Here is a 21568-nt window from a genome sequence, read left to right on the forward strand (position 1 = left end):
CTCATGCATAACAGATCTGGGTAAGTGATAATCCGTCTGTGCTTGAACGGACCTTAGTACTTGTTCGATCTGTGGAGTAGTAACAGAGTAGTTCTATTGATGGCTTGTCAATGGAGCTATTTGGCTTTCGCTGAAGAGACCAAGTCTGTGAGGCCCAACAAAGCAGTACGGAGCAAATGAAAAGCTAAGAATGTATGCATTGTTGCCCACTGTCACCAAAGACGCACAGTTCATACCAAACAACTTACCGAAGAATGACCAAGTAAATGCTCACATATTCAGACGAAGATGGTTCATGTAGAAGGACGCCACTTTCCGGAAAAAGGGGAAAAAAGTAAGTAGTGATTTATCCGAATTGTGGAAGAGCGTAGCTCGGTAAGTTTCTTAAAATTTTGTTCATTTAATGTTTTTTCTGTTTGTAAACTTCAGCTATGGCCTATGGGAGCTGAAAAACCAAGTTTTCGATTGTGGATTCGCCTTGGACCGAACGTACAAGTGGGCGATACCTCGAAAATGAGAACATTGTGGGTGTTCTGAATAGTGTTTCTTGTGAAGGGGAACATGTACTGCCACACAAAAAACCGTTCAGCTGTAGCACCCTTTCGGTGCCTAGCTGCCATGCCACACGAAGGAAGCACGAGAGCTGGGATACTGCATGGTTGCCCAAGCGTAGACAGGGAAAGTCGAGAGGCGGAGGTCGGGTTCGAACCACGTAACTTCCCGCCAGTAAATTCGCACTCCAACCACTTTGCTCATCTCGCTCCCACTGCCACACAAATGAGAGTAGAAATACTTATTCATCGACGAGGCTATGCTCATCCAGATTTAACAGTCAAAATAGAGTACAAAAAAGGTTTCGAAGCAGTGCGTTTGGGTTGTAATCCCCATTCCGTGATTATTCTGGATGGAAACGCGATCATTCAGGTGCGCCCAGCTTGCGCCCGCCTTTTATGTCATATGTCCACATTTCAAACCCTGGCACGACCGAAGGTGTACACTGTTGATGAGCGGAACTCGGATCCAGTGCTTAGCTCATAATGTGGACTCTCCGGAATAATTATCCCCTGGACAGGAAGAAGACTATGCATAAGGTGATGTGGATGTGATTTCTACAAATCCTACGACCACCTCCGGCTGATTTGGAAATTGTCCATTAGGTTTCAAGCGTCCGTGACGCTGACTGGGAAGTCCTGACAGGCGAGTCAATCGACCGACACAAACAAGGTCACCGTCCGAGAGATCGGGCAAGCCGATTGCACCATTTAAGTATGAATACGTTCGCCTTTTCAAACGTGGCAATCCAGGGGCGTCCATCGTGCGTTGGTGGAGTACCGGTAACAGGTTCGCCCCGCATGTTGAAATTATCACTCTGCTAAGCTTTGTTACCAACATTGCTTCGTGCACAAACCGCACGTTTTGCCTCTCCATTGAATTAGCAAAGTCCCAGGTAGTCTCATACCCTTATCTATGTTCTTGTCAAAAGACAGATATTCAAATTGCTAAAAATGGCCAGATGAACGACAACGATCGGATTCGACACCCATTCCTTCCCCATTCCTGAAGGTTCGTGAAAGAAAACTCTGAACTCCACATTGGTTGCGTTACCACACACAAAGGAAACGCCAGAAGACGTGGTCCGCGCGTGGATGTACCGAAAGAACTAGTTCATCACCCGATCATAGGTTTAGGAGTTCCACTAGTACACCGAAGGACAAACTTAAGTTAGAAATGAATCCAACTAATAATTAGGACTGGCAGGGACACCAGACTCCAGGCTTTCGACAGGTACCGGATAAAAAGACCATGTCAGCAAGCAGAGGAATGGATTTGAGTTTTCGGAAACGTAATCAGAATAAATCGGGACCATCGAATTCCGTACATTCAGCCATCCCACAAAGAGCGAATTCAACGAAATGTGCCGGTTAAAGTTTAACTCGGGAGCAAAGTCAAGGAAATCAAAAAATATGTCTAGAAAAATAACAAGCAGGAAGAATACAAAGGCATATAGACATTGTTTTCAGGTGTAATTGAGAACCGGGGGTGTGGAGACCAATCGTCCGCAGCGACAATGCTAAAAGGCCAACCGCCGCGGGTAGAATTTGGAAACGATAGATAGGATCGCAAAATTGTGTTGATTGGAGTTGACGTATCAAAAATTCACCACGTGTTTGATGGCATCCAAACACCGTAGACGATCTGGCAGGTAGAACACCTCAAAAATATGTGGAAACGGAGTGTCAGCACCCGCGACTCGAACAATTGGTGCTTCCAAGTTGAGAAAACAGTTTTCCTGAGAAAAAATAAGAGTACAGCCGGTTACATAGTGAAAACAAATTGTCTTTAAGAAAGTACAACTGGGTCACGAATCCACTGAACTAAAACAGTTCACTTCAGTTTATCAGCTAAAAACCATGTACCATGAGCACTTGGTTCCAGCTGCTGCAGTCTCGATCACCTGAAAGTGAGAGCGTGGGATATACAGCCAAACCTTGGAGTCAATGGCATGTTCAGTCAGTCCGGAAACTCGGCAGCATTGGAGAACATGGTACATGAACGTCAACAACTGTCTGCCACCCTAATTAACCATTGTTGAGTTGAGTGCCAAGGTTCGCATCCACAGAGGCGGCAATTGTCGATCCAATTCAGCTTAATGTTTAGTGTTTTCATAGTTCGTTGCCAAGTCATGCACTGTTCACTTCTCGGTTACTTCTACTCAGCACAGGGCTGGTGTGTGGAGTACATGTCCTAACCAGCATAGCCTATGAAGCGCGAGTAATTCGCTAATCGTGGGAAAGCTCTTTCCTCCTAAAACGATCCGGCGTACCTCAGCATTGCTAATCCGATGTTCCTACCAAACCCGACCAATGATTCGGACACAGCGATGGTCAAACGATGACAGTTGTTTTATGTCTTCTGCGTGTAGGGGCCACATTTCTAATCCCTACACTGCCGCAGTATAAATTCTACGCTCGACAGACAAACTGACGTCACGTCGGCGTCATAGATATCGGACATCCACAAAGGCTGTCCCGGTCTTCCAATTACGAGAAGTAATCTCGTCTCCAGCCAGTCCACCGGAACTTGCACAACTGTCCAGGTAAACAAATTTATCTACAACGTCGATTGCAAGCATGTGGTTTGCTTCATCCCACTCAGTCTTGTAGCAGCACTTTACACTTTGCAGGTTTGACGCGCAGACCAAGTCGTCCGGCAGACCTACTTTGGTCATTTAGAGTGATTCACAACTTCGAAGAATCTGAACTGAGAAGAGCAATATCGCCTGTATTGGAGTAAAACAGATCATTTCATTTAGGCCGCCCAACCACAGGTAAGGTGCCAACAGTATACTGATTTCAGCTACTTCGTTTATCTAAATGAGAGAGAATGGTGAGGGTTGATGGTGTATCAAAGTTAGAGGTTGGACAGCATGACTTGTCTGACACAACTGCAGTTTATACAACGGAACATTGAATCTGATACAAGGTCAACTGTCAGTTTGGGCCACGTCAGTTAGGGGCATTTACTCTTGGTGTGACTCGATCAGGGGTCTCCATTTAATTCCATTTTCACGGATTTCCATCTGTGAGCTGACACGCCGACAGTATTTCCCCTATTAGACTATTCACGGCGTCTAAAGGGAGCTCAAGTGGCATAACCAAAAACCAACTTATAGGAGAAAGGTATTTGGAAGATAAGCTTATCTATTAGTACTGACTACAACAGCTTCGTGTGTACGTAGGAGTTCACATAAGAGTTGTCTCATTGTTTCCAGGATGGACGATACGGTGACCGATCCCCCAACAAAAGGGAAAGCTTCTCATGGCAGTTTCTCGATGGGAGATTACTGTAATACAGATGGAATATATCTGATCGGCAGGTTTCCATAGTACCTGACGATCGAGTGTGAAGGGCAGTATTTTGACCTCTAAAACAGACTGCCCTTGGTCGTTAAAAGTTAGGCCGTCACGAAATGACTGGACCTTGGGGTGGTGTGACAGTTTATGTACCTCCATAATCCACTGAGCTATACTGGGAGATGTACGTATGGCAACCGCAGAGCCTCGAATACCAAGTTGCTCAGTGGGAAGACGACCGACTAACACAGTCTCCGAATAGAACGTTTTTCAGGATTGGCTTCCTAAGAATTTTACGCCGCTCTGGTGGTATTACGTCAAACGTCGCTGTCTTGCGCGTAGATTTTTGGCCTAATGCTTTAGTTGAGGACAATAACCGTCCACCCAAGTGCGACCATAGACAGCACAACTACAAGTAATGCTAGGCCAAATCGATATCGGAACTTGCTTACATGCATGCCACATACAGCAGGCTGGGTTAACGAGAACAGGCTACTGTTGATGCTTCTCCAGTGTCTTTAACGAGACCTTACCCCATCGATAGCGAGCTCTTCGTAGGCTCATCTTTGAGAACTGACAGCCCCTTACTCTGCGACGTCTAGGCGTACCTCGGCTACCACCGAAGCAGATAGTTCGAAATCAGTTTATCCGGCTGTGTTTACAATTCGCATTCATAAAGAAGCTTAACGGCGAACTTTTCTTGCTTGCACGATGGAGAGCCTTCTACTGATGTGTGATGTCTACCTAAAACGTAGATCTAAGACCCAACTACGATTGTTGAACTGACCTCCCCACCGGTATTTTCTCGCTTCCAGCTGCGCAAATCTGACGATAAAGAACCCCCACCAAGACTGGTTCTGTCAGTGTTCATACCGCCTTAAGCCATCAATAGAAAAGATCCGTTTGACTAACTACCTGTTAACAGCCGTCTGAATGTGGTGGAAGCATCCGGTAAATGCACTGGCGATCGATATGTGTCTAGCGTATCTATTCAGGTCTGCACTTTCAAAGACAGGCGCCTTATTACAGGAGGTTAAAGGCTCATGTAATGTTGTGGTTGTCGGAAAAATGAGCACGCAAGTAAACAGACTCAGTGCTGCTCAGGTTCAGTGAGGGTGGCCGTCCCGGGCTACAGTGCAGACACACGGACTGGGACGAAAACCTGCAACACTTATGTGCTGCTCACATAGAGTCTCTGTGCAGCACTCAATATGAAGTCCAGAGAACCAGTGTTTGATGAGGCGATAGACATTTCACTTGACGGATGCACTCAGAATTGCAAACTAAGATTGCTTGCCCATATGCAAGCATGCCGTGTTACCGTCTATCCCGTACATAAAGACGGAGATACGATCTGGAAAAACGGATAGAAAGTGTTGCGAAAAGTCTGGGGATTGTCCATTTCCCAGGTATAGGCTTCCCTGTGCTTGACTGATGTTAGCGACATTCATGCTATCAGCCACTATTTGGAGTGTTTGACTGAGTGTTGGAGATCCACATACTTCAAGTGTTTGTGGCAGTCCAGCACTATTCCCATCTCCCTATCCAATTTTCTTCTTTTCGTTACAGGAGTTCGTCTCAATACACTGACAATGAAGCAACGGTGATCTTGTCAGATTCTGCTGCTTAAAAGTAAGGATGCAGCTGGAGTAACTAGCCCGAAGTGTTCGGTGTATGCTCGTTGAGGGCAATGTCAGTCCAACTCTTATAAATCTGACCCTTCAAAAGTGAATCGATTAGCGCAATATAACACCAGGGTGGTGCACGAGAAATGGCAAGTACATTAGCATTAATAGTGATGTATACCTCTGGAAATGTAAGTACTGCGTCTACAGCTCTCTGCCGAAAAAGCGCTCATTACTGATTTCAACGTAGCGCCGACCATGTTGTCACAAAATCTTATTTCGGATTCAGTTCACTTCGTGAACCATGTGCACACGTACGGTGGTTCAGGTGGTCGCAGCTTATGGCCGCAGCAGGTAGTGTGGGAAAGAGGGTATACGGAAGACCATTTGAAACAAAAGGAGAAAAGTGGCGGATTAATGAGTAAGAACGAGAGAATGGATACAGTAGCACCACTTTTTGCATCACATCGCCATGGCGGTAAGTAACTTCAACTACTGATGTGGTAGGTCTCTGATACCCCAATCCTGAAGCCGACATGAACTAGTGTAGCCCGGACATTTTGCTGTTTCTCATGTTCCAACTTCGGGCCGTCCAACTTGCTTATCTTCCAGCCAAAACCTACCTCAGCAAACAGGGCACAGTGAGGCAATCGATCATCAGAATAAAGAGCACATGCCTGATCCAGTGTAGCTGATGCAGCCGAATAAACTCACCAATTGGTCAAACAAGTGATTTACTGTCAAAAAAGGCCTCAGTATTGCTAATTCGGTGTTTCCATGATAGATTCACAATGTCCCGAAGACACCGACAATGTTCATATCTTCAAAGCACAGCCCCACAACCATACATTAACAGTGGACACTGCCGCGTCATAGACCTTGTCTCCCACCGACAAGTTAATGTCACTGACTCCAAACGGGCCTAATTTGAAGGAATGCATAACAGGCTTTAGCGACTGGCCAGCAATGCTGCCATCCGACGCGATGCACCTACCCATGCAGGCAAATCTGTCCATTGTCTCTAGTGGTCCTGATTCCATGCCCAGCTTTGGTGGCGCACTCGCAGTCTTGTAATAGCACTTTGCACTGTGAGGGTGCAAAGCATACAACAAAACGCATATGGGCATTACTGGGGTTATTGAATGCACTATGTATCTAGATAGAATCTGAACCAAGTAACGCAATATCTTCCGCCTACTCCAAGTCTTTAGAGTCTTCCACGGGGAGAAGCTTCACAACAAAGGCAGAAGACATAGGGAATGTTTATCCGGTCACGGACTTAAGGGAAAAAGGTGACAAAACCCTGTCCTGACGTACACCACTTTTGGCGATGAATTCAGAAGAGTACTTTCCGTAAACTCACGGATGTTGGAGTATACCGAGTGGAAAGGTTTGACGAAAATGATGGAGAAGAAACATCATCACAAAGTAACGAAATCGGCTGAGTCCAATACTGTCTTCAGGTCAAAGCAGACAACAGTCGTTGGCCTTCTGTTTGTGTGGCGGTGCTCGAGAAGTTATCGTAAGGTGAAACTGTGGTCAATTCATCCACAATATGGGTGGAATCCGGCTTAGTTCCCACAACTGTCTCTCGCTAGTAAGCCTACATAGAGGCGATGGTGACTAAACCGATACCCGACTATTCTCACACTCACATCTAACGCTTTTGAAAAAAGAAGCGACGTCAGATATCTGCCGATCATCATCCCAATGCTCTACGTGAAATTTATCAGACTGCGAACTAGTTCACTGCCTCTATTCGCAAACATGGTAAAAAGAAGAGAGTGGAAAGCTGGTGCTTTGTTTAGCTTCGGTAGTTGGACCTCGTTTTTGATCTCAGCTTCTATTGGGACGAAACAGTTCACGTTCTAGTGTGAGGCTGTTAGTGCGTTGATTGTCATGCTGGACACCTCAGGTCAGCTAAATTGTTCTTGGAAGTCTTCGGCCACCGGAGCATGAATCAGGGCTTGGAGTGGATTTTGTGCCATCTTGCTCTGTAGTGCCTTCAAGGACCGGTGGCTTTCTTGGCACGCCGTCGCAAATAAGGCCGACTATTTCCAATCGGTGCCACCAGTTCCATTTATTGAGCTTCCCTTAGCCAACCCATATATACATTGATAATTCAGTATGGTGATTACCCATAGTTATGGTTGTACCGACGGATGGACACTGATCGGCTTTGTTCCGATGATGGTCATACTACGATCGCCATTTTATTCGGCTACTAACCATTAATGAGTAGTTGAAATGGTTGGCTATAAATGCATGGGGAATATCGTGGTCTCCGTCGCGATACCTAGGACTCAGTCGGAGAACAGTACGACTAAGTTAGGGGAATTATCTCATCTCTCCATCTTTTCTACATCAATAATCGGTGCAAGAAACCTGACTGTTTTCTGAAATAATCCCAATTTAACTCCGTTTATTGTATCCCCAGGAAACAAGGCATCGTGTGACTTAGTGCTAGCTTACGACAATCAATCCGAGGTGCCTATACCTCCAAACACTCATTCAAACAATGTGGATAGAAACCGACAACAAGAACACCGCTGACATCGTTTGGAAGCCATATATTCCAGTGTCTACAACCGGGTACAGTGGGGATCACGCGGTCTCCATCCTGGAAGGCGGATAGCACCGACAGCACCCAAACGTTTCGTAATCTCCTTCATACTCCTCTGCCCAAGTTGGGCATGGAAAACAAGCACTTTCTTCGGCAAATGATGGTTGAGCTTATGCATCACATGTCCCAACCAACGCAGTTTCTGGGGCTGGATACATTCTTCAATGGAATTACTCGTTGCACAACCGAAAACTCGCTTTCTGATTGTCTTGTTACGGATTCGCCGACACCAATCCACACGAGCTATGGTTCTGAGACAACGATTGTCGAACACCTGAAGACGTCTCAGTTCCGCTGCTCGAGCAGGCCAAGTCTCACAGCCATACAACAAAACAGCCCACACTACAGCTTGATACACAAATAGGTGAGCCGTTCAGATTCACCTATTGGAATGTTTATAAGATGCGTTCAGTTCTTGCCCTACTGAGTGAAGAATGCGAGGAGTCAGAATGAGTGTGCTTCAACCGACTCTCACGAAGACCTTCCCATTTTAATACGTCACAAATAAGGTGAAATTAGTAGTAATCGCCGAAAAGTCAATTAACACGTTGGCGACAAGTTGGCCATGTACATGGAAGGAGAAGTATTCTCCTAATAAATGCGGATAAGCAACATTACCATCAACACTGTCTTGAGCAGCAACACACCAGAAGTAAATCGAAGAACAAAATCTGGTGGAAAAACTAACAGGGTTGGCTACAACTCCATCGAGGCCCTGTGTCCACCCACCCTCGCAAAAAAATGAAGTGCTTACTAATCCTAAGGGTATTGAGGTAAACACATCTGAACAGCGGTATCAAGCTAGCGTTCTTATAAGAATTGCCAACCATTGCACGCAAAATCAAACAGTTTAGTTAGATCGTCCAACTAAAGTGTGACGGCATCCTCGCCATTGGAGTCGGTTACGTGCCGTCCCGTTAAGTTTGCAGCTATATGTAAGGAGAATCATGCGTACTCCAGCTAGGGAAGAGCTAAGGTCTTACAGCACTCAGTGACACTGTACCACTTTCCTTTCGAGATGCCATGTCACGAACTGTCACTCTCCCCAATCCTTTCGCTAGAGTTTAAAATGGAGACTATCACCTTTGCGGCAGAGGATGTTTGAGGACCCGTAGTGTTCCCATCAAGCGATAGAATAGCTAACGGTAGTTTAGCTACGTGTGTATACTCTCATTCTATACCTGTGAAACTTGCCCCCCCCCCTGATCCGAGTACCTTATGCGTCTTCAAGTGTTTGACCACCGGTGCGTTCGCTGCATAGCAAGATTAAACTGACTGCAGCGAGTGTGCAACGAAACGGTGCGTAAGCGGGCACTTGGTAGTGAACCCGATCCGTTAGAGTAGCATATTAAACTTACTAGGTTGAGGTGCCTGGAACATGTGCCACCTATGGCCGACTACCATCGGTCGAAGAAAGCGGTTTTCTATTCCAATCGAATGTTGGTGAAAGGTTCGCGGGGGACGCCACGTGAAATGACAGCGGTTACTGTCAAAATGAGTGCTTTGGGATCTTCGTGCCTTCCTGGCCGAGGCCCACGTGTTGCTGCTTGCACGTGGTTGGAAACTCTGCGGGACATGGCACACAACCGAAGCTAGTGGGGCAAATGCCGTCATTTTCTAGCAGAACTCTATTGCTAATGTTCGCCTGTTGTTGTGCCCTGGGCTCACGTCGGACAAGGTTCGCAAACGACGCTGATTTGATCCCGTTGATGACCCCTTATTCGTAAGCGTTTTCTTTATGGACACAGAATGTCTTCGCACAAAAGCTCCCACTTTTCCCTTCTCTTTGTATTCTCCCCTCATGGGTACATGGTAGTTAAGCACCAGTAAGTGTTACTGGTGTAACGGTGGATACTACTGATAAGAGTATGCGAGTAGTATGTTCTCTCGTAAATCCGCTTCGCGTCTCTTGAAAAGTGAGATCTATTACGAAGTTTGTGAAGTCACTTTGTAGCATTTTCGTGCATTCGAATAGCAGTTAATGAATATCCAGGAAAGTTTAGGAAGACGCGTTCAAGGAGAAGATGGATGTTCAGTTTTGTGAACAAGATGGGAATGAGAGTCTTGCCTTCCTGTCCAATAGTCTGCAACGGTTCAGTTGGTGTTTCCCTAATAAACAACTCCACAACGAAGGCCTTCTTCCTTTCACTGATATATTGCTGTCAATGATGAAGATAACGAATGACCACAGAATAACATTTAAGACGTAGGTGCATTGGAATGCATACGGTGCTTTTAGACAGAACACATATTGTAGATGAACTTCTGTCACGACAGGAACTTGAATTTTGCCTATTCTCATACAGGGTAATTTTGATGCCTGGGACGGTATTCGGAGGAGCAACTGAGACAATCTGGTGAGTCGAACATTTTCTCCCTGCACTGTCTCACCTTTATGATCCCCGGCTAAACTATCCACACCTAGTATGTTCCTGTAGCATACTTGAACAAACCGGCTGTGACGAAATAACGTCGATACCCATCATTGCTTGCTGACAAAGCCCTGAGGATATCTGAAAAGAAACAAAGCGGAACTACACATCGAGCAACATACTTGAATGGACGCGGACAGCTCGGCACCGAATCCGGAAGATAATGGAGCTTCGTGAGCGATCACACAGCGGCCGGTTTTACGAACAGACTAAGGTTTTTGAAAGAAGAGGAAGTGGAAATGTGTCACAGAGTGGTGTTCAACTATAGTATGGATGTACGCTAGCGAAGCATCAAAGTTGAAGACTAATGTTTTGTGCTGTCGATAACGACAGGGAGTGTTAAAACTTTCCTTAACGAGGCTGCTCCCTCAAAGCCCCCCCCACCATTAGCTCAGTGAGCCTCTTCATACAGCACGCAGATTAAATATCAAGATACTAGTTACAGCCAAGAGTGCTCATAGTTGTCTATTAGGGGTAAACAAGAGAAACCTATGAGGCATTCCGATTCCGACAACGCCTGCCCCTATGGCGTGCTAGTAATCAACTATTCACATTCCCGCACTACACTCTCTAACTTACCTAAACAACCTCATTTTATGCCTTCCATTCGATTTCGTATAGTTACTAACACTGGTCCAGTACACACTGCAACAATCAAAGCCATGAAAGGGAATAACTAACATCACCGCTAGGGAAACAACGCTCATCAATAATCTTATACGCAATTCTGACACATCACTCAGGAGTACAGCCTATAGTGTTCGGCCGCTATTACAACCTGGTCAGAAATCAGCACTAGTCCACACAGTTAGCATCCTCGAAATCGACGTTTGTTAGTTTTTGAGATCAGACTACGGAATTCTCCGAACACCACTTAGTGTTCGCTTCTTCTTCGTTCGTTTACTTGAGGGCATCGATACTGCATGTGGTTCGATTGTTGAATGGTCGACAGGATATCGGTTAACTTTAAACTTTGAGCCGTAGGACTCGGAGACACATTTGAATCGGGTAAAAGAAGTCCGGAGCACACAAGTCTATTTCAGGTGTTGATGGTTGCGGGATGTTGTTGAATGCACACTCACATGACTCTGGTTTGAACAATCGTTCTCCTGTCCTGGCACAATTTTTTTGATGAGTCCACACCAAAGGAGGAAGCACTGGACTCGAGTTCCGCTCATCTGTAGTGCATATTCGATAGCCGTGCCGGGTTTTGAACTCCTCTTATCTTACATGCGAGGCGAGTGTGTTGCCACTACTCCACCAGCGCACGCCGGACCCATCCGAATTTTTACATCTGAACAGGTTGAGAGGTTGGATTCCTGAGGGTTGGATTCTAGTTCCAGCTCAATGAACGTCTTCACGCAGCACACAGATACTAGCTGCAGATATGAAACCTCATATTGATCTATTAGAGGCGAACAAGAGAAACCTAGGGGACCGTCTGATTCCGACAATGGTGAACGCCTCCCTATATGGTGTACTGACAACTAACCATTCATATCGAGCACCGAATTCCGGAACAGCTGTTGGGGAAGTATGATCCGATTCTCGCCAAGCCACTTACTCTACGCACCGGTAGAGGCAGACAGGCCATATAGCATACAACTTTTTCAGTTTAGTTCCCATCCCTCCCCTTTCTTTCCTTTCCCCATTAGGGCCTCCTTTCTCAATGGTCGTACGGTATCGTAGTATCATTTTCTACTACTGGTGTATTGATATTCACAATGATGACAAAGAATCTGAATATTTCACATACAGTAAGGCAAGACCACCGTCAAAAAGTTCCGATAAAAAATCACGCCTCTGACACAGTAGGCTGACAAGAAAGACGTATGCAGTTTTCCGTTCACAACTATAGACAAACCAGATTGAACTGACCTTGTAAATCGTTTCTTCATCCCAAGGAACGATTGTACGCAAGTCAATCACCTCACAAGACACCCCTAACTCAGCTGCAGCGGCTGCTGTATCAAGCATCACGTGAACTTGCGTGCCCCAAGCGATCAGTGTGACATCGTTGCCTACGGAGGAAGTGAACGTAACGGTCAAAAGTGCACAGAGAAAGCAGGCCACCGCGTCACGTACAATGACCAACCATACTTCGGCTATAGTGAGACTGGTTCTATTTGTCAGGGGACGAAATAAAGGATATCGGCGTGTCGTAACGTTGAGCAAAGATAACGGAACATGAAATTCACAAGAATTGTTTCTCTAAACTAGCGAATTCATCATAAAAGTCTGTAAGTATGAAGTTCTATCCTACAGTGATGCAACACTCCTGCGCGGCTAGTTTCTTGTGGCTTGAATTCAGCGGACCGTACTTCAGCTAAGCACCTTATCGCTAAAAATTCGAAATACATTAGATCAAATGAGTTACTACTAATGATGCCTTCACTAGGGACAGGGTTTTCCATTACACTGCGAGAGATTACCTTCACGAACGACTTCGGCGGTTCCCAGCGGAATCGTGTAATGTTTCAGGGGCACCTCTTCTTGCGCAGCTCGATAGAGTATTTTCGGTTCGAAGAAAATACAGGGATTTGGATCTTCCGCACAGGCCAGAAGAAGTCCCTTTGCTTGGACTGGACCACGTGGAAAAACAACCTTTGCAAAGAAAAGAAGTTGGTGAATTCTTTATCACAGCTTGCATTGATGGGACAATGTGAGTGGTAAATTGCACCCAGTAGACGAAAATGAATAATTCTTGAAAAATAACAAATTGAAAAATGAAACACGTGACATCCGTGGTTAGATAACACTTCCTCTCGTCAGAAAATAGGACTAACGTAGCATGATGATAAAGGTTGGACGTTGCTACGACCCGCGAGGATGACACAGAGGACAGATGAAGGTGTCTATACTAGCTGGCTCCGGTCAATGCTTCCAGTGAACGATCGGTAACGAGAATAAACATACTAGGAGGATAGATTCACCAACAACTCCATATATTGGGATGCAATGCAAAAAGCCGGAGCAGAAGAAATACAACACCTCTAAGAATGAATGTGCTTTTACCTTGTTACGGCATGGGGGCGAGATGGCTCAATGGTTAGAGTGCGGATTTACTGACCGGAAAGACCCGTGGTCGAGCCCAACCTCTACCTCTCGACTTCCCCTGTCTAAGCTTGGGCAACCTAGCAGTATCCCAGCCCTCGTGCTTCTTTCGAGTGGCATGGCAGCTGGGGACGAAAAGGTGTTACAGCTGAACGATTGTTACGGCATACACGTCATGCTGAAGTTGCACATATAAAGTAACCTCCCGAAAAGAGAACAATATGGGGAGGATTCGTACTAAATTGTGGCTGACAGATAACATTGTAAGAGGGGTAAACCTGTTCTTGAAAGGGGTATTTCTTGAAGAAGATAGCTGCGTACGAAAGAGTCAACATTTGATTATGACTAAATTTTTGTGTCTGTATTGAATGCTGTCAAACCCCAGGCCAAGAGATATCTTGTTGTGTGAAGGGCCAGTGGAGGGAAGAAAAATCATATCGCATTCAGCTACAAGAACTGTTCAAAGAGGATGAAACAATTACTTATTGTGGATTAAATTTACCCAACAATGGTTAGAATTTTATGGCTTGGAACGATTTAAGTGAGAACAACGAAATCTGAAATAATTGTTCCCAGGAGAACAAAAACCACCAGAGACACATCTTTTGAATTTAAACGGCGTACACAAGGAATTCCTAAATCGATCAAAACCGGGTTACCCAGGAAAAAATTTCGCAACGAAGATTTATAAATATTGAATAGCCCCCGCAGGGCAAAACCCTCTTTCTTTATGATAACCATCCAAACTTTCCACCGATATTACGGCCCACCAAGAGAGTATTGGAACAAGGCCGACCGTCTCCAACGTTGAAATAAGCAGGAATTCACGTTAAACGACAATAGCTTAGCATTCCGAAGTCTGTGCCTGACCAGCGCATATGAAAGCACCAGCTGATCCGTAGGCATAAGCTAAGTGAACAGGACCCATCAGTTGATGACGCGCACGACCAAATGAACGAAGATCAGTTGCCTCACGTGCCACTAATTACAGAGATGAGCAAAGCAATAACTTAGTCGATAGACAACAATATGGTTCTTCTATAGCTGAGGAACTACCGAATCAAACGTCTGAAAGTTCACCTGCAGTCTAGCGATTGCACCAGATTAGAGTAGGGATACTCAAAACGAAGTTAGGTTGACCGACTGTTGTGTAGCTTCGTGCACAGTTCAGAGGAGGGCAGTTGTATATCCTGGGATGAGTCTACTTCACCAATTTTTTTTTAATTTTCTCCGTGGATCTCCGAGCGGCCATGTCAATCTCTCAGTTCTGATCCAGTGGTGGTGGAAATCTGATCGTGCCACTTTGGACTGCGGATACTCTCAAATACGCCTATTCTTATTTTCAAATGAGTTTCTGTTGTTGACAAGACCGGCAACAGGACAAACTTTTGACTCTTACATGCGGTCGTTTATATTTCGCCTGGATTCGGGACCGACAGATACCTTGGGCATGGAATGGGTCCAGACGCTTCTGTGCGCATCTTTGGTTCCTTTGGACCGACCGTTCTCGTCCATGGCTTGATCGGTGGCTCTCTGCTTTGCCCAGTCGCTGCACATCTCAAACCTCCCAGGATGGTTTTCAGCTGTTTGCCAGATAGCTGGCCTCTGCTTGCTTCACGGACAGTTTTTGTCTCCTATTCTGCTTGGTCTAATGGCTATTGATCCTGGCTTCACCTAGGGCTTTTGTCGCATCGCTCTACTCCGAGTAATATGTTCCTGTGGCTGCCGTAGTAATTCTGAAATTTCCAATGAGACTTCACCCTGTAAGTGAAGCCAGCCTGCGCTGAAAGGCTGACAGGCTGTAAAGCTGTTTCATTCCAGTTGGGAACAATCAACAATGCGCATTTGAAGAAACTCAAAGAAGTCTCGAACTCGCGACCCCCCGCTGAGTAGTTTGAACACTTAACCATCCAGCCACGAGCCGCTGAGCAGCAGTATGATTAGCTCGCACTTTCAATCACGGAAACTGTATCCCGGGGTCACTTATAGTCTGACTCCTCGAGTAACGACTACTCACGAAGGAGTTTTATCGTTTTGTGAAATTATTCTTCCTATGAGCCGTCACCATCAATTCTAAAATTGTTTGTTCAAATTGCTCGAATCGTTGTAATATCAGCCCAAACAGTAACTGAAAAGGCTGACTGATAACTGTTCGCATGCCGAAGTGGCCAAAACTGCAATGTACAACGATAGCGGATAACAAGTATGACTGATTGTTTGGACGTTCTAGCTGATCGGTTGGCACAGGAAGAGTGAACCAGACCCACCAGTCAATAAGGTGAACGGCCAAATAAGCCAGGCTTCACTGATGCAAGTAGCTAACACCTACCTGAGAGATCATTCACTTTAGCAATCCCCAATCATTCTATGTTCTGACCCCACAACGGATGGTTTATCCTAACTCAAAAATCAGAACAGGTAAACTAGCTAAGCCCCTCCATAAAAACAGTCCACTGTAGCGACCACCTGACATGATAGGGCACAAGGCCATAATCGGTCCTAACCATCACGTCAACATAATTTATATGACATCCAGCGACCCACAATGTGTTGAAAGTAGTGCGAATAACCTGATATAGTAATTGGCTGTCGAAATCTTGTCACGGTTTTTCACTTCTGCTTTCACAGGCCCGGTGCATTTCACTGTAGCTTCTCGATAAATGGTGCAGTAAAACCACAAACACTGCGGTTGCTCAGTCTATCCTGGCAACCCACACATACACACACCGTTAATTCAACTCAACGAGCATATCAATTCCCGGATTAATAGTATGGAAAATTTTTACGTCTCTTGGCTCATGGCCCAGGAACTGTTTGCCAAACTGACAGCCTGAAGATGCTGGCTGTTTCCAGCCGGCCATTTTCATAGGAAGTTGATGCGTCCCCAATCTGTGATCGCTCGGATCTGCTAGGTCTGAAATTCCGAGGTGACATTGTGTTGTCTATGAGCTAGTAAACAGTGCCACGCTCCTTACTGCGAACTTTTCTTTAACATGCTTGTAACATTGCATTGTGGACCTTAAATCCAAGTTTTGCCGGTTTGGGAATTTTTTTAATTATGGTCATGCCCTTTTCCTGGCTGATTACAGGCAACGTAACTGTAAGTGTAGCACGTAGGTACTCCTGTAGGAGTTTCAAAAGACCCTGCTTGATGCGTGAGCTTAGAGAACAACCAGATTTCGGTCTACCCAGTGCTTTCAGGCAACCCCATCTAGTAGCGACAAACCATTTTTTAGCTCACAACAACCAAAGTTTTTTTCAGAAACCATTAGAACATTGGTTTGACCTGAGAGAAATTTCCATGTGTAAGGAATATTTTCCTTGGCCCCGATTTTGCACCATTAAATCCCTTTAAAAAAAGATCCCAAACAAGGGGAAAATCGATCGGAAATCACGTAAAAATGCTGCACACAGAAATGCCACCGATAACCGAATCTCCCACATGATTTGAGTGCACCACAGCCTAATTGCTTACTGACCAGATAAACTGCAACTTCAATGTGGCGAAAACAATTATTTCTTTATGTAACATCGTCCCGGAGGGGATCCTCCGAAGGGTCATAACTCTCCTGGAGACGTCACAAGAGCTTTTTTCATTAGTCACGATTAATTGTTACCCATACGCCGAAGACTTAATCCAAAAGACCACCTGAGGAACCCCCTTCCCGGAGGATTACCCGTGTGAATCACGCCAACCTAGCATCAGAAGACAACGAATTACACTCAGGAAGAAGATACATTGTCTATAACACCCCCTGACTTAGTAGCCCCACTAGATTTCACGTCATTCGGAGGCAAGTAGCGAGGCTTCGCCTTAGTGAGGTCAGTTCAAAAGTTGCTATCATATTAGTTGATCAAATGATACTTCGAACTAATAAGCCAATAAGGGATAGAATATCAATCAGCAACTTTAAAGAGCTGAGGTTTAATACTCATTCGCACACTTTGTGTGCCAGGTACAACACCAATTAAATATCTAAAATATTGCTTCTTTGAGTATTTGCGTTCCCGACTTAGTACACATGCATCGACTTACAACTGACGGTGAGAAGCCTGAAATAGGTAGCAAGGAATCCCGAGATGTAATCGCTAAAAACGAAGCAAATTAAGCCTAACGGAATTTTAACACTGCAGCAGCACTTGTTATAAAACACGAACACACACAGACACATACATCTGTTTCGCACTAGCAAATCTCGCAACAGAGTGAAATAATTCAAACGAGATCGATTAAGTTCAGAAACGGTTAAGGAATGAAACGAGCAACTGCAACCGTCTTCATCGCTATCATGAACAGCAGTACACCAGTGGTGAAAACCATTGCTTAACCTTCGCACGCTTTTACAGCAACTGAGGTCGAATTCATGACAAGCATCGAGCCATGTACCCAGATGTTTGATCGCATGATTTAGTAGATATGTTGTGAGTTAACAAATGCCCTATTGTTACCGACCTCAGAATATGACCCCGGTGAGATCAATCAGTGGGACCCAGCAAAAACCAAAAGGTCCACGTCACTGGACTTCTCGACACTCAACGAAATCTGCACTACAACCTCGCGCCCAAAATTCAAGTCAACAGCTTTGAAATGATCAGACGCTTCTCAAATTCGATCGGAATTCAGATGAAGTATTCTGACTTCAGATTGCCGAATGAATCAGCAACCAGTCAGAACCAAAAATTCCAAAGTTGAGACCTCTAAGTGAAGCAACAGTATATTATGAAGGGAGAAACACTGCACAGCTGCTTCGTCCTTATTGAGAATCGTCAGCATCGCGCACCCTATGAAACCCCCAGAGAGTCTCGGACTCGCGGCCTTCCGGTTAGTCTGAATTAATCACACTGCTGGTCAGGAGCTAGTGGCCAAAAGGTTAGATTTTGAAACCACAAGTCGGAAGATCCCGGATTCGAGACTCTCTGTGGTTTCATGAGATGCAACCTGGCAGTATCCCAGCCCCCATGCTTCCTTCAGGTGGCATGGCAGCTAGGCACCTGAAGGGTGCTACAGCTGAACGCTTTCATGAGATGCGCGCTGCTGATGATTCCCAATAAGGATGCAGCACTTATACAGTGCTTCTCGGAATTCTCGGTGTAGACTGGCTTCACTTTCAGGAGAAAGCCCCAAATCTCCTCAGGCTTCCTGAAGTCGAATCCTTTCTAGATAGAATATTCACAGATTTTCTCCCTAAAATGGGATCATTATTCTTGGATTGATTTCAGAACGCAATGAAGGACTATTCGGAACTATGCATTAATCTTGTTATGGATATTACAAGCATTTGTTAAAAAAAAAATACGGCAAGTACGTACACATGCACCTCGTATATATANACCTCGTATATATATATATATATATATATATATATATAGTGGTCATTTTCTAATTCACCTCGACTTGTAGCTTAAATATACGAAAGCACGTGCGTCTGAATGGTATGCATCCAACGCAAAGTATCCATTATTTGATTGGTAAAGGATGCTCATTTGCCAACTAATTTGCCGTTAACGGAAAATTCGGCTGAACCTCTCTTTCATGGTATTTTTTTTACTGAACGCGCAGCACGAAGGTCACCTCATGTTTCAATCGGTACGATATTCGAAAGGGCAAAGCTGGCAGTGGGTTTCCGCAGAGCTAGTAGCAACCTTCTAGTAATGCGTTATGCCAAAAAAGCATACTTCGATATCTCGAACATCATATCAACTGAAGTATGAGATGTTGTGCCTCACATTAATTTGAGGGATACCATAAACAAGAGATCCAACTGGGGTTTGTTGAGTTTCCCGTGAGTATCGACATCGTTTGCAAATGGGTGTATTCCGCCAAGTGCGTAAAATTTAGTGTCCAATCAGAACATAAGGTTGGAACTAGAAGATTGTGCATTTCCAATGACCCTCGCCTCGAGAAAGATAAAACCGTAAATGTCGAGCCACCTTATAAGTAGTGTGTCGTGAAAGTGAATTACCAGCTGCTTACTTTTATTCCTGGAACATGTGCGAAAAATCCTTCAGGACTCTGTGAATGATATATTGCCCCGTGACCAACTGCTCCCACTGGAGCTCGGATGGTCAGCCGACCACAATCGAATAAGTTCCCCGACCGGTATCGAAACTTGGCGGCCTCGTTCACAATCTGATCAAAAGCCGGGAAAATGTAGTCGGCGAACTGAATCTCGGCAATTGCCACAGTACCGGATGCCGCCAGGCCTATAGCAAATCCCACAATACCCTGTTCTGACAAGGGCGTGTTAAACACCCGGTCTTGTCCTTGAACGAAAGAGACAGAGTACATTATTTATGGGAATGAAGCTTGCCAAATTTATCCCTCAGACCAACGGTACAACGGAAAACACCACCGAACCCAACGTCTTCGCCGAACACGCAAGAGTTTGGCTTTGTTTCTAGGACCGTTGAGATGGCATTTCCGATCGCCTGAAATAGATTCATTTGTTCAGTCGATCCTGCATTTTCTATAGGTTCACTTGGGTGATAGGTGAATGCATGAGAAGATAAAGATCTTGGAAGGATGGTACGAAGCGCGCTGCTTTGCCGCAACGCATTGTGTAACGAATATAATTGGCGGCAGATGGACATGACGGAAAGCTGAAATATATTGATATGTCAACGGATAAGTGATACTTGGTAAAGATGAGGTCTTAGTAAGCGCATTTGATGAGTGTCTAGAAACGTAGGGGACCCGTCCCTTCTAAGTTGATTATGCCATCTTTTTGTTTAGCAGCTTACTTCGCTGCCGTGAAGAGTGAAGCATTCTACAAGGAATATGAATACATATAACTGGTACCCAGTGAACAAAAGATCATCAAATTCGTACTTTTGATCACGGGTACTGAAGACGATGTCCATGAAGTCTATGACGCTAACCAGCTGTTTGGGGCACCTGAAAACGCTACCAAGACTCAGACGAACCTTTTGAACGGAAAGCCAGGGTGAACCTCTTCAGAAGTGAGTGGCCCGGAGAGTAAGCAAGAAACGTAGAATGGGTTCTTCCGTCCCTGAACGCATCCGATAGCAGTAATTCTCATGTAGACTACAAAGTGAGTAGGTCCATTTGGTCCGCTTAAAAAATCAAATCATTCAGCTGTAGCACCCTTTCGGTATCCAGATACCGTGCCAACGTGCTGCTGGTCCTGAAGACGTCTGATCTTTTCGAGGATGGCGGTGAACTTCTCAGCCAGTGCTTGTCTAGCCTTGGATCTATTTGGGGAGAAAGAGATCGTCCCAGACAACTGGGGATAATCGACAGTGGTGCCCATTTTCCAAAAGGGCACTCGCATTGAATGTAGTAACCACAGAGGTGCAAGTTTGACTCCTGCTGTGACAAGGCTTCTGGCGTCGCTGATTCTTCGACGTCTTTTGGTGGCACGCGAACCCTCGACTCGTGAGAACCAAGCGGAATTTCGACTATGTAGAGGCTGCGCTGACCAAATCTTCACACTCCATCAGATGTTGGAGCAACGCCACGTGTAGACGACCAACAATCTTGGTATTCCTTGACTTCAACGGTGCGTTCGATTCTGTCGATCGGTCAGTGTTGTTAACTACACTTGCTCAACAGGGTATGCCCCAGAAGTTTGTAAACATAATCCGATCCCTATATTCACACACTTCAGGGCGGGTGAGAGTGTATGGTGAGCTTTCGAAAAGCTTCCCTACAAAAAGTGGTTTCAGACAAGGATGTCCACTCTCTCCATTCTTATTCGACTTCATAATTGATGAAATAATGAGGCGAACACTGGACGGTCTCCAAAACCCCGGTGTTCAAATTGTTGCTGGTGAGAGCCTTGTAGATCTGGAGTACGCAGATAACATCGCCCTCATCTTTGAAGACCAAAGCGAAGCACAAGCTCTGTTGAATAGATTGACCACTATCATACCATCTTTTGGCATGCACCTCGCACCTTCAAAGTACAAATTCATGCTTCAGAACACGCAATCTGCGAACGTATCCTTTACAATTCAATG

The 21568-nt window shown here is 45.2% G+C and overlaps 1 protein-coding gene across 1 annotated transcript; it reads right to left on the reverse strand.

Annotated features, from left to right (window-relative positions):
- Positions 1 to 1805: 1805 nt before the first annotated feature.
- On the reverse strand, positions 1806 to 20189 carry T265_09496 (hypothetical protein; the record flags this gene model as incomplete). Its single annotated transcript, XM_009175578.1, has 5 exons — positions 1806 to 2290; positions 10657 to 10743; positions 12413 to 12639; positions 12967 to 13138; positions 19563 to 20189. 5 exons carry the CDS (start codon positions 19875 to 19877, stop codon positions 2150 to 2152), a joined length of 942 nt encoding a protein of 313 aa, XP_009173842.1.
- Between the last annotated feature and the right edge of the window lie 1379 nt (positions 20190 to 21568).

Source organism: Opisthorchis viverrini, assembly GCF_000715545.1.
Source record: "Opisthorchis viverrini unplaced genomic scaffold opera_v5_278, whole genome shotgun sequence".
Lineage (NCBI taxonomy): Eukaryota > Metazoa > Platyhelminthes > Trematoda > Opisthorchiida > Opisthorchiidae > Opisthorchis > Opisthorchis viverrini.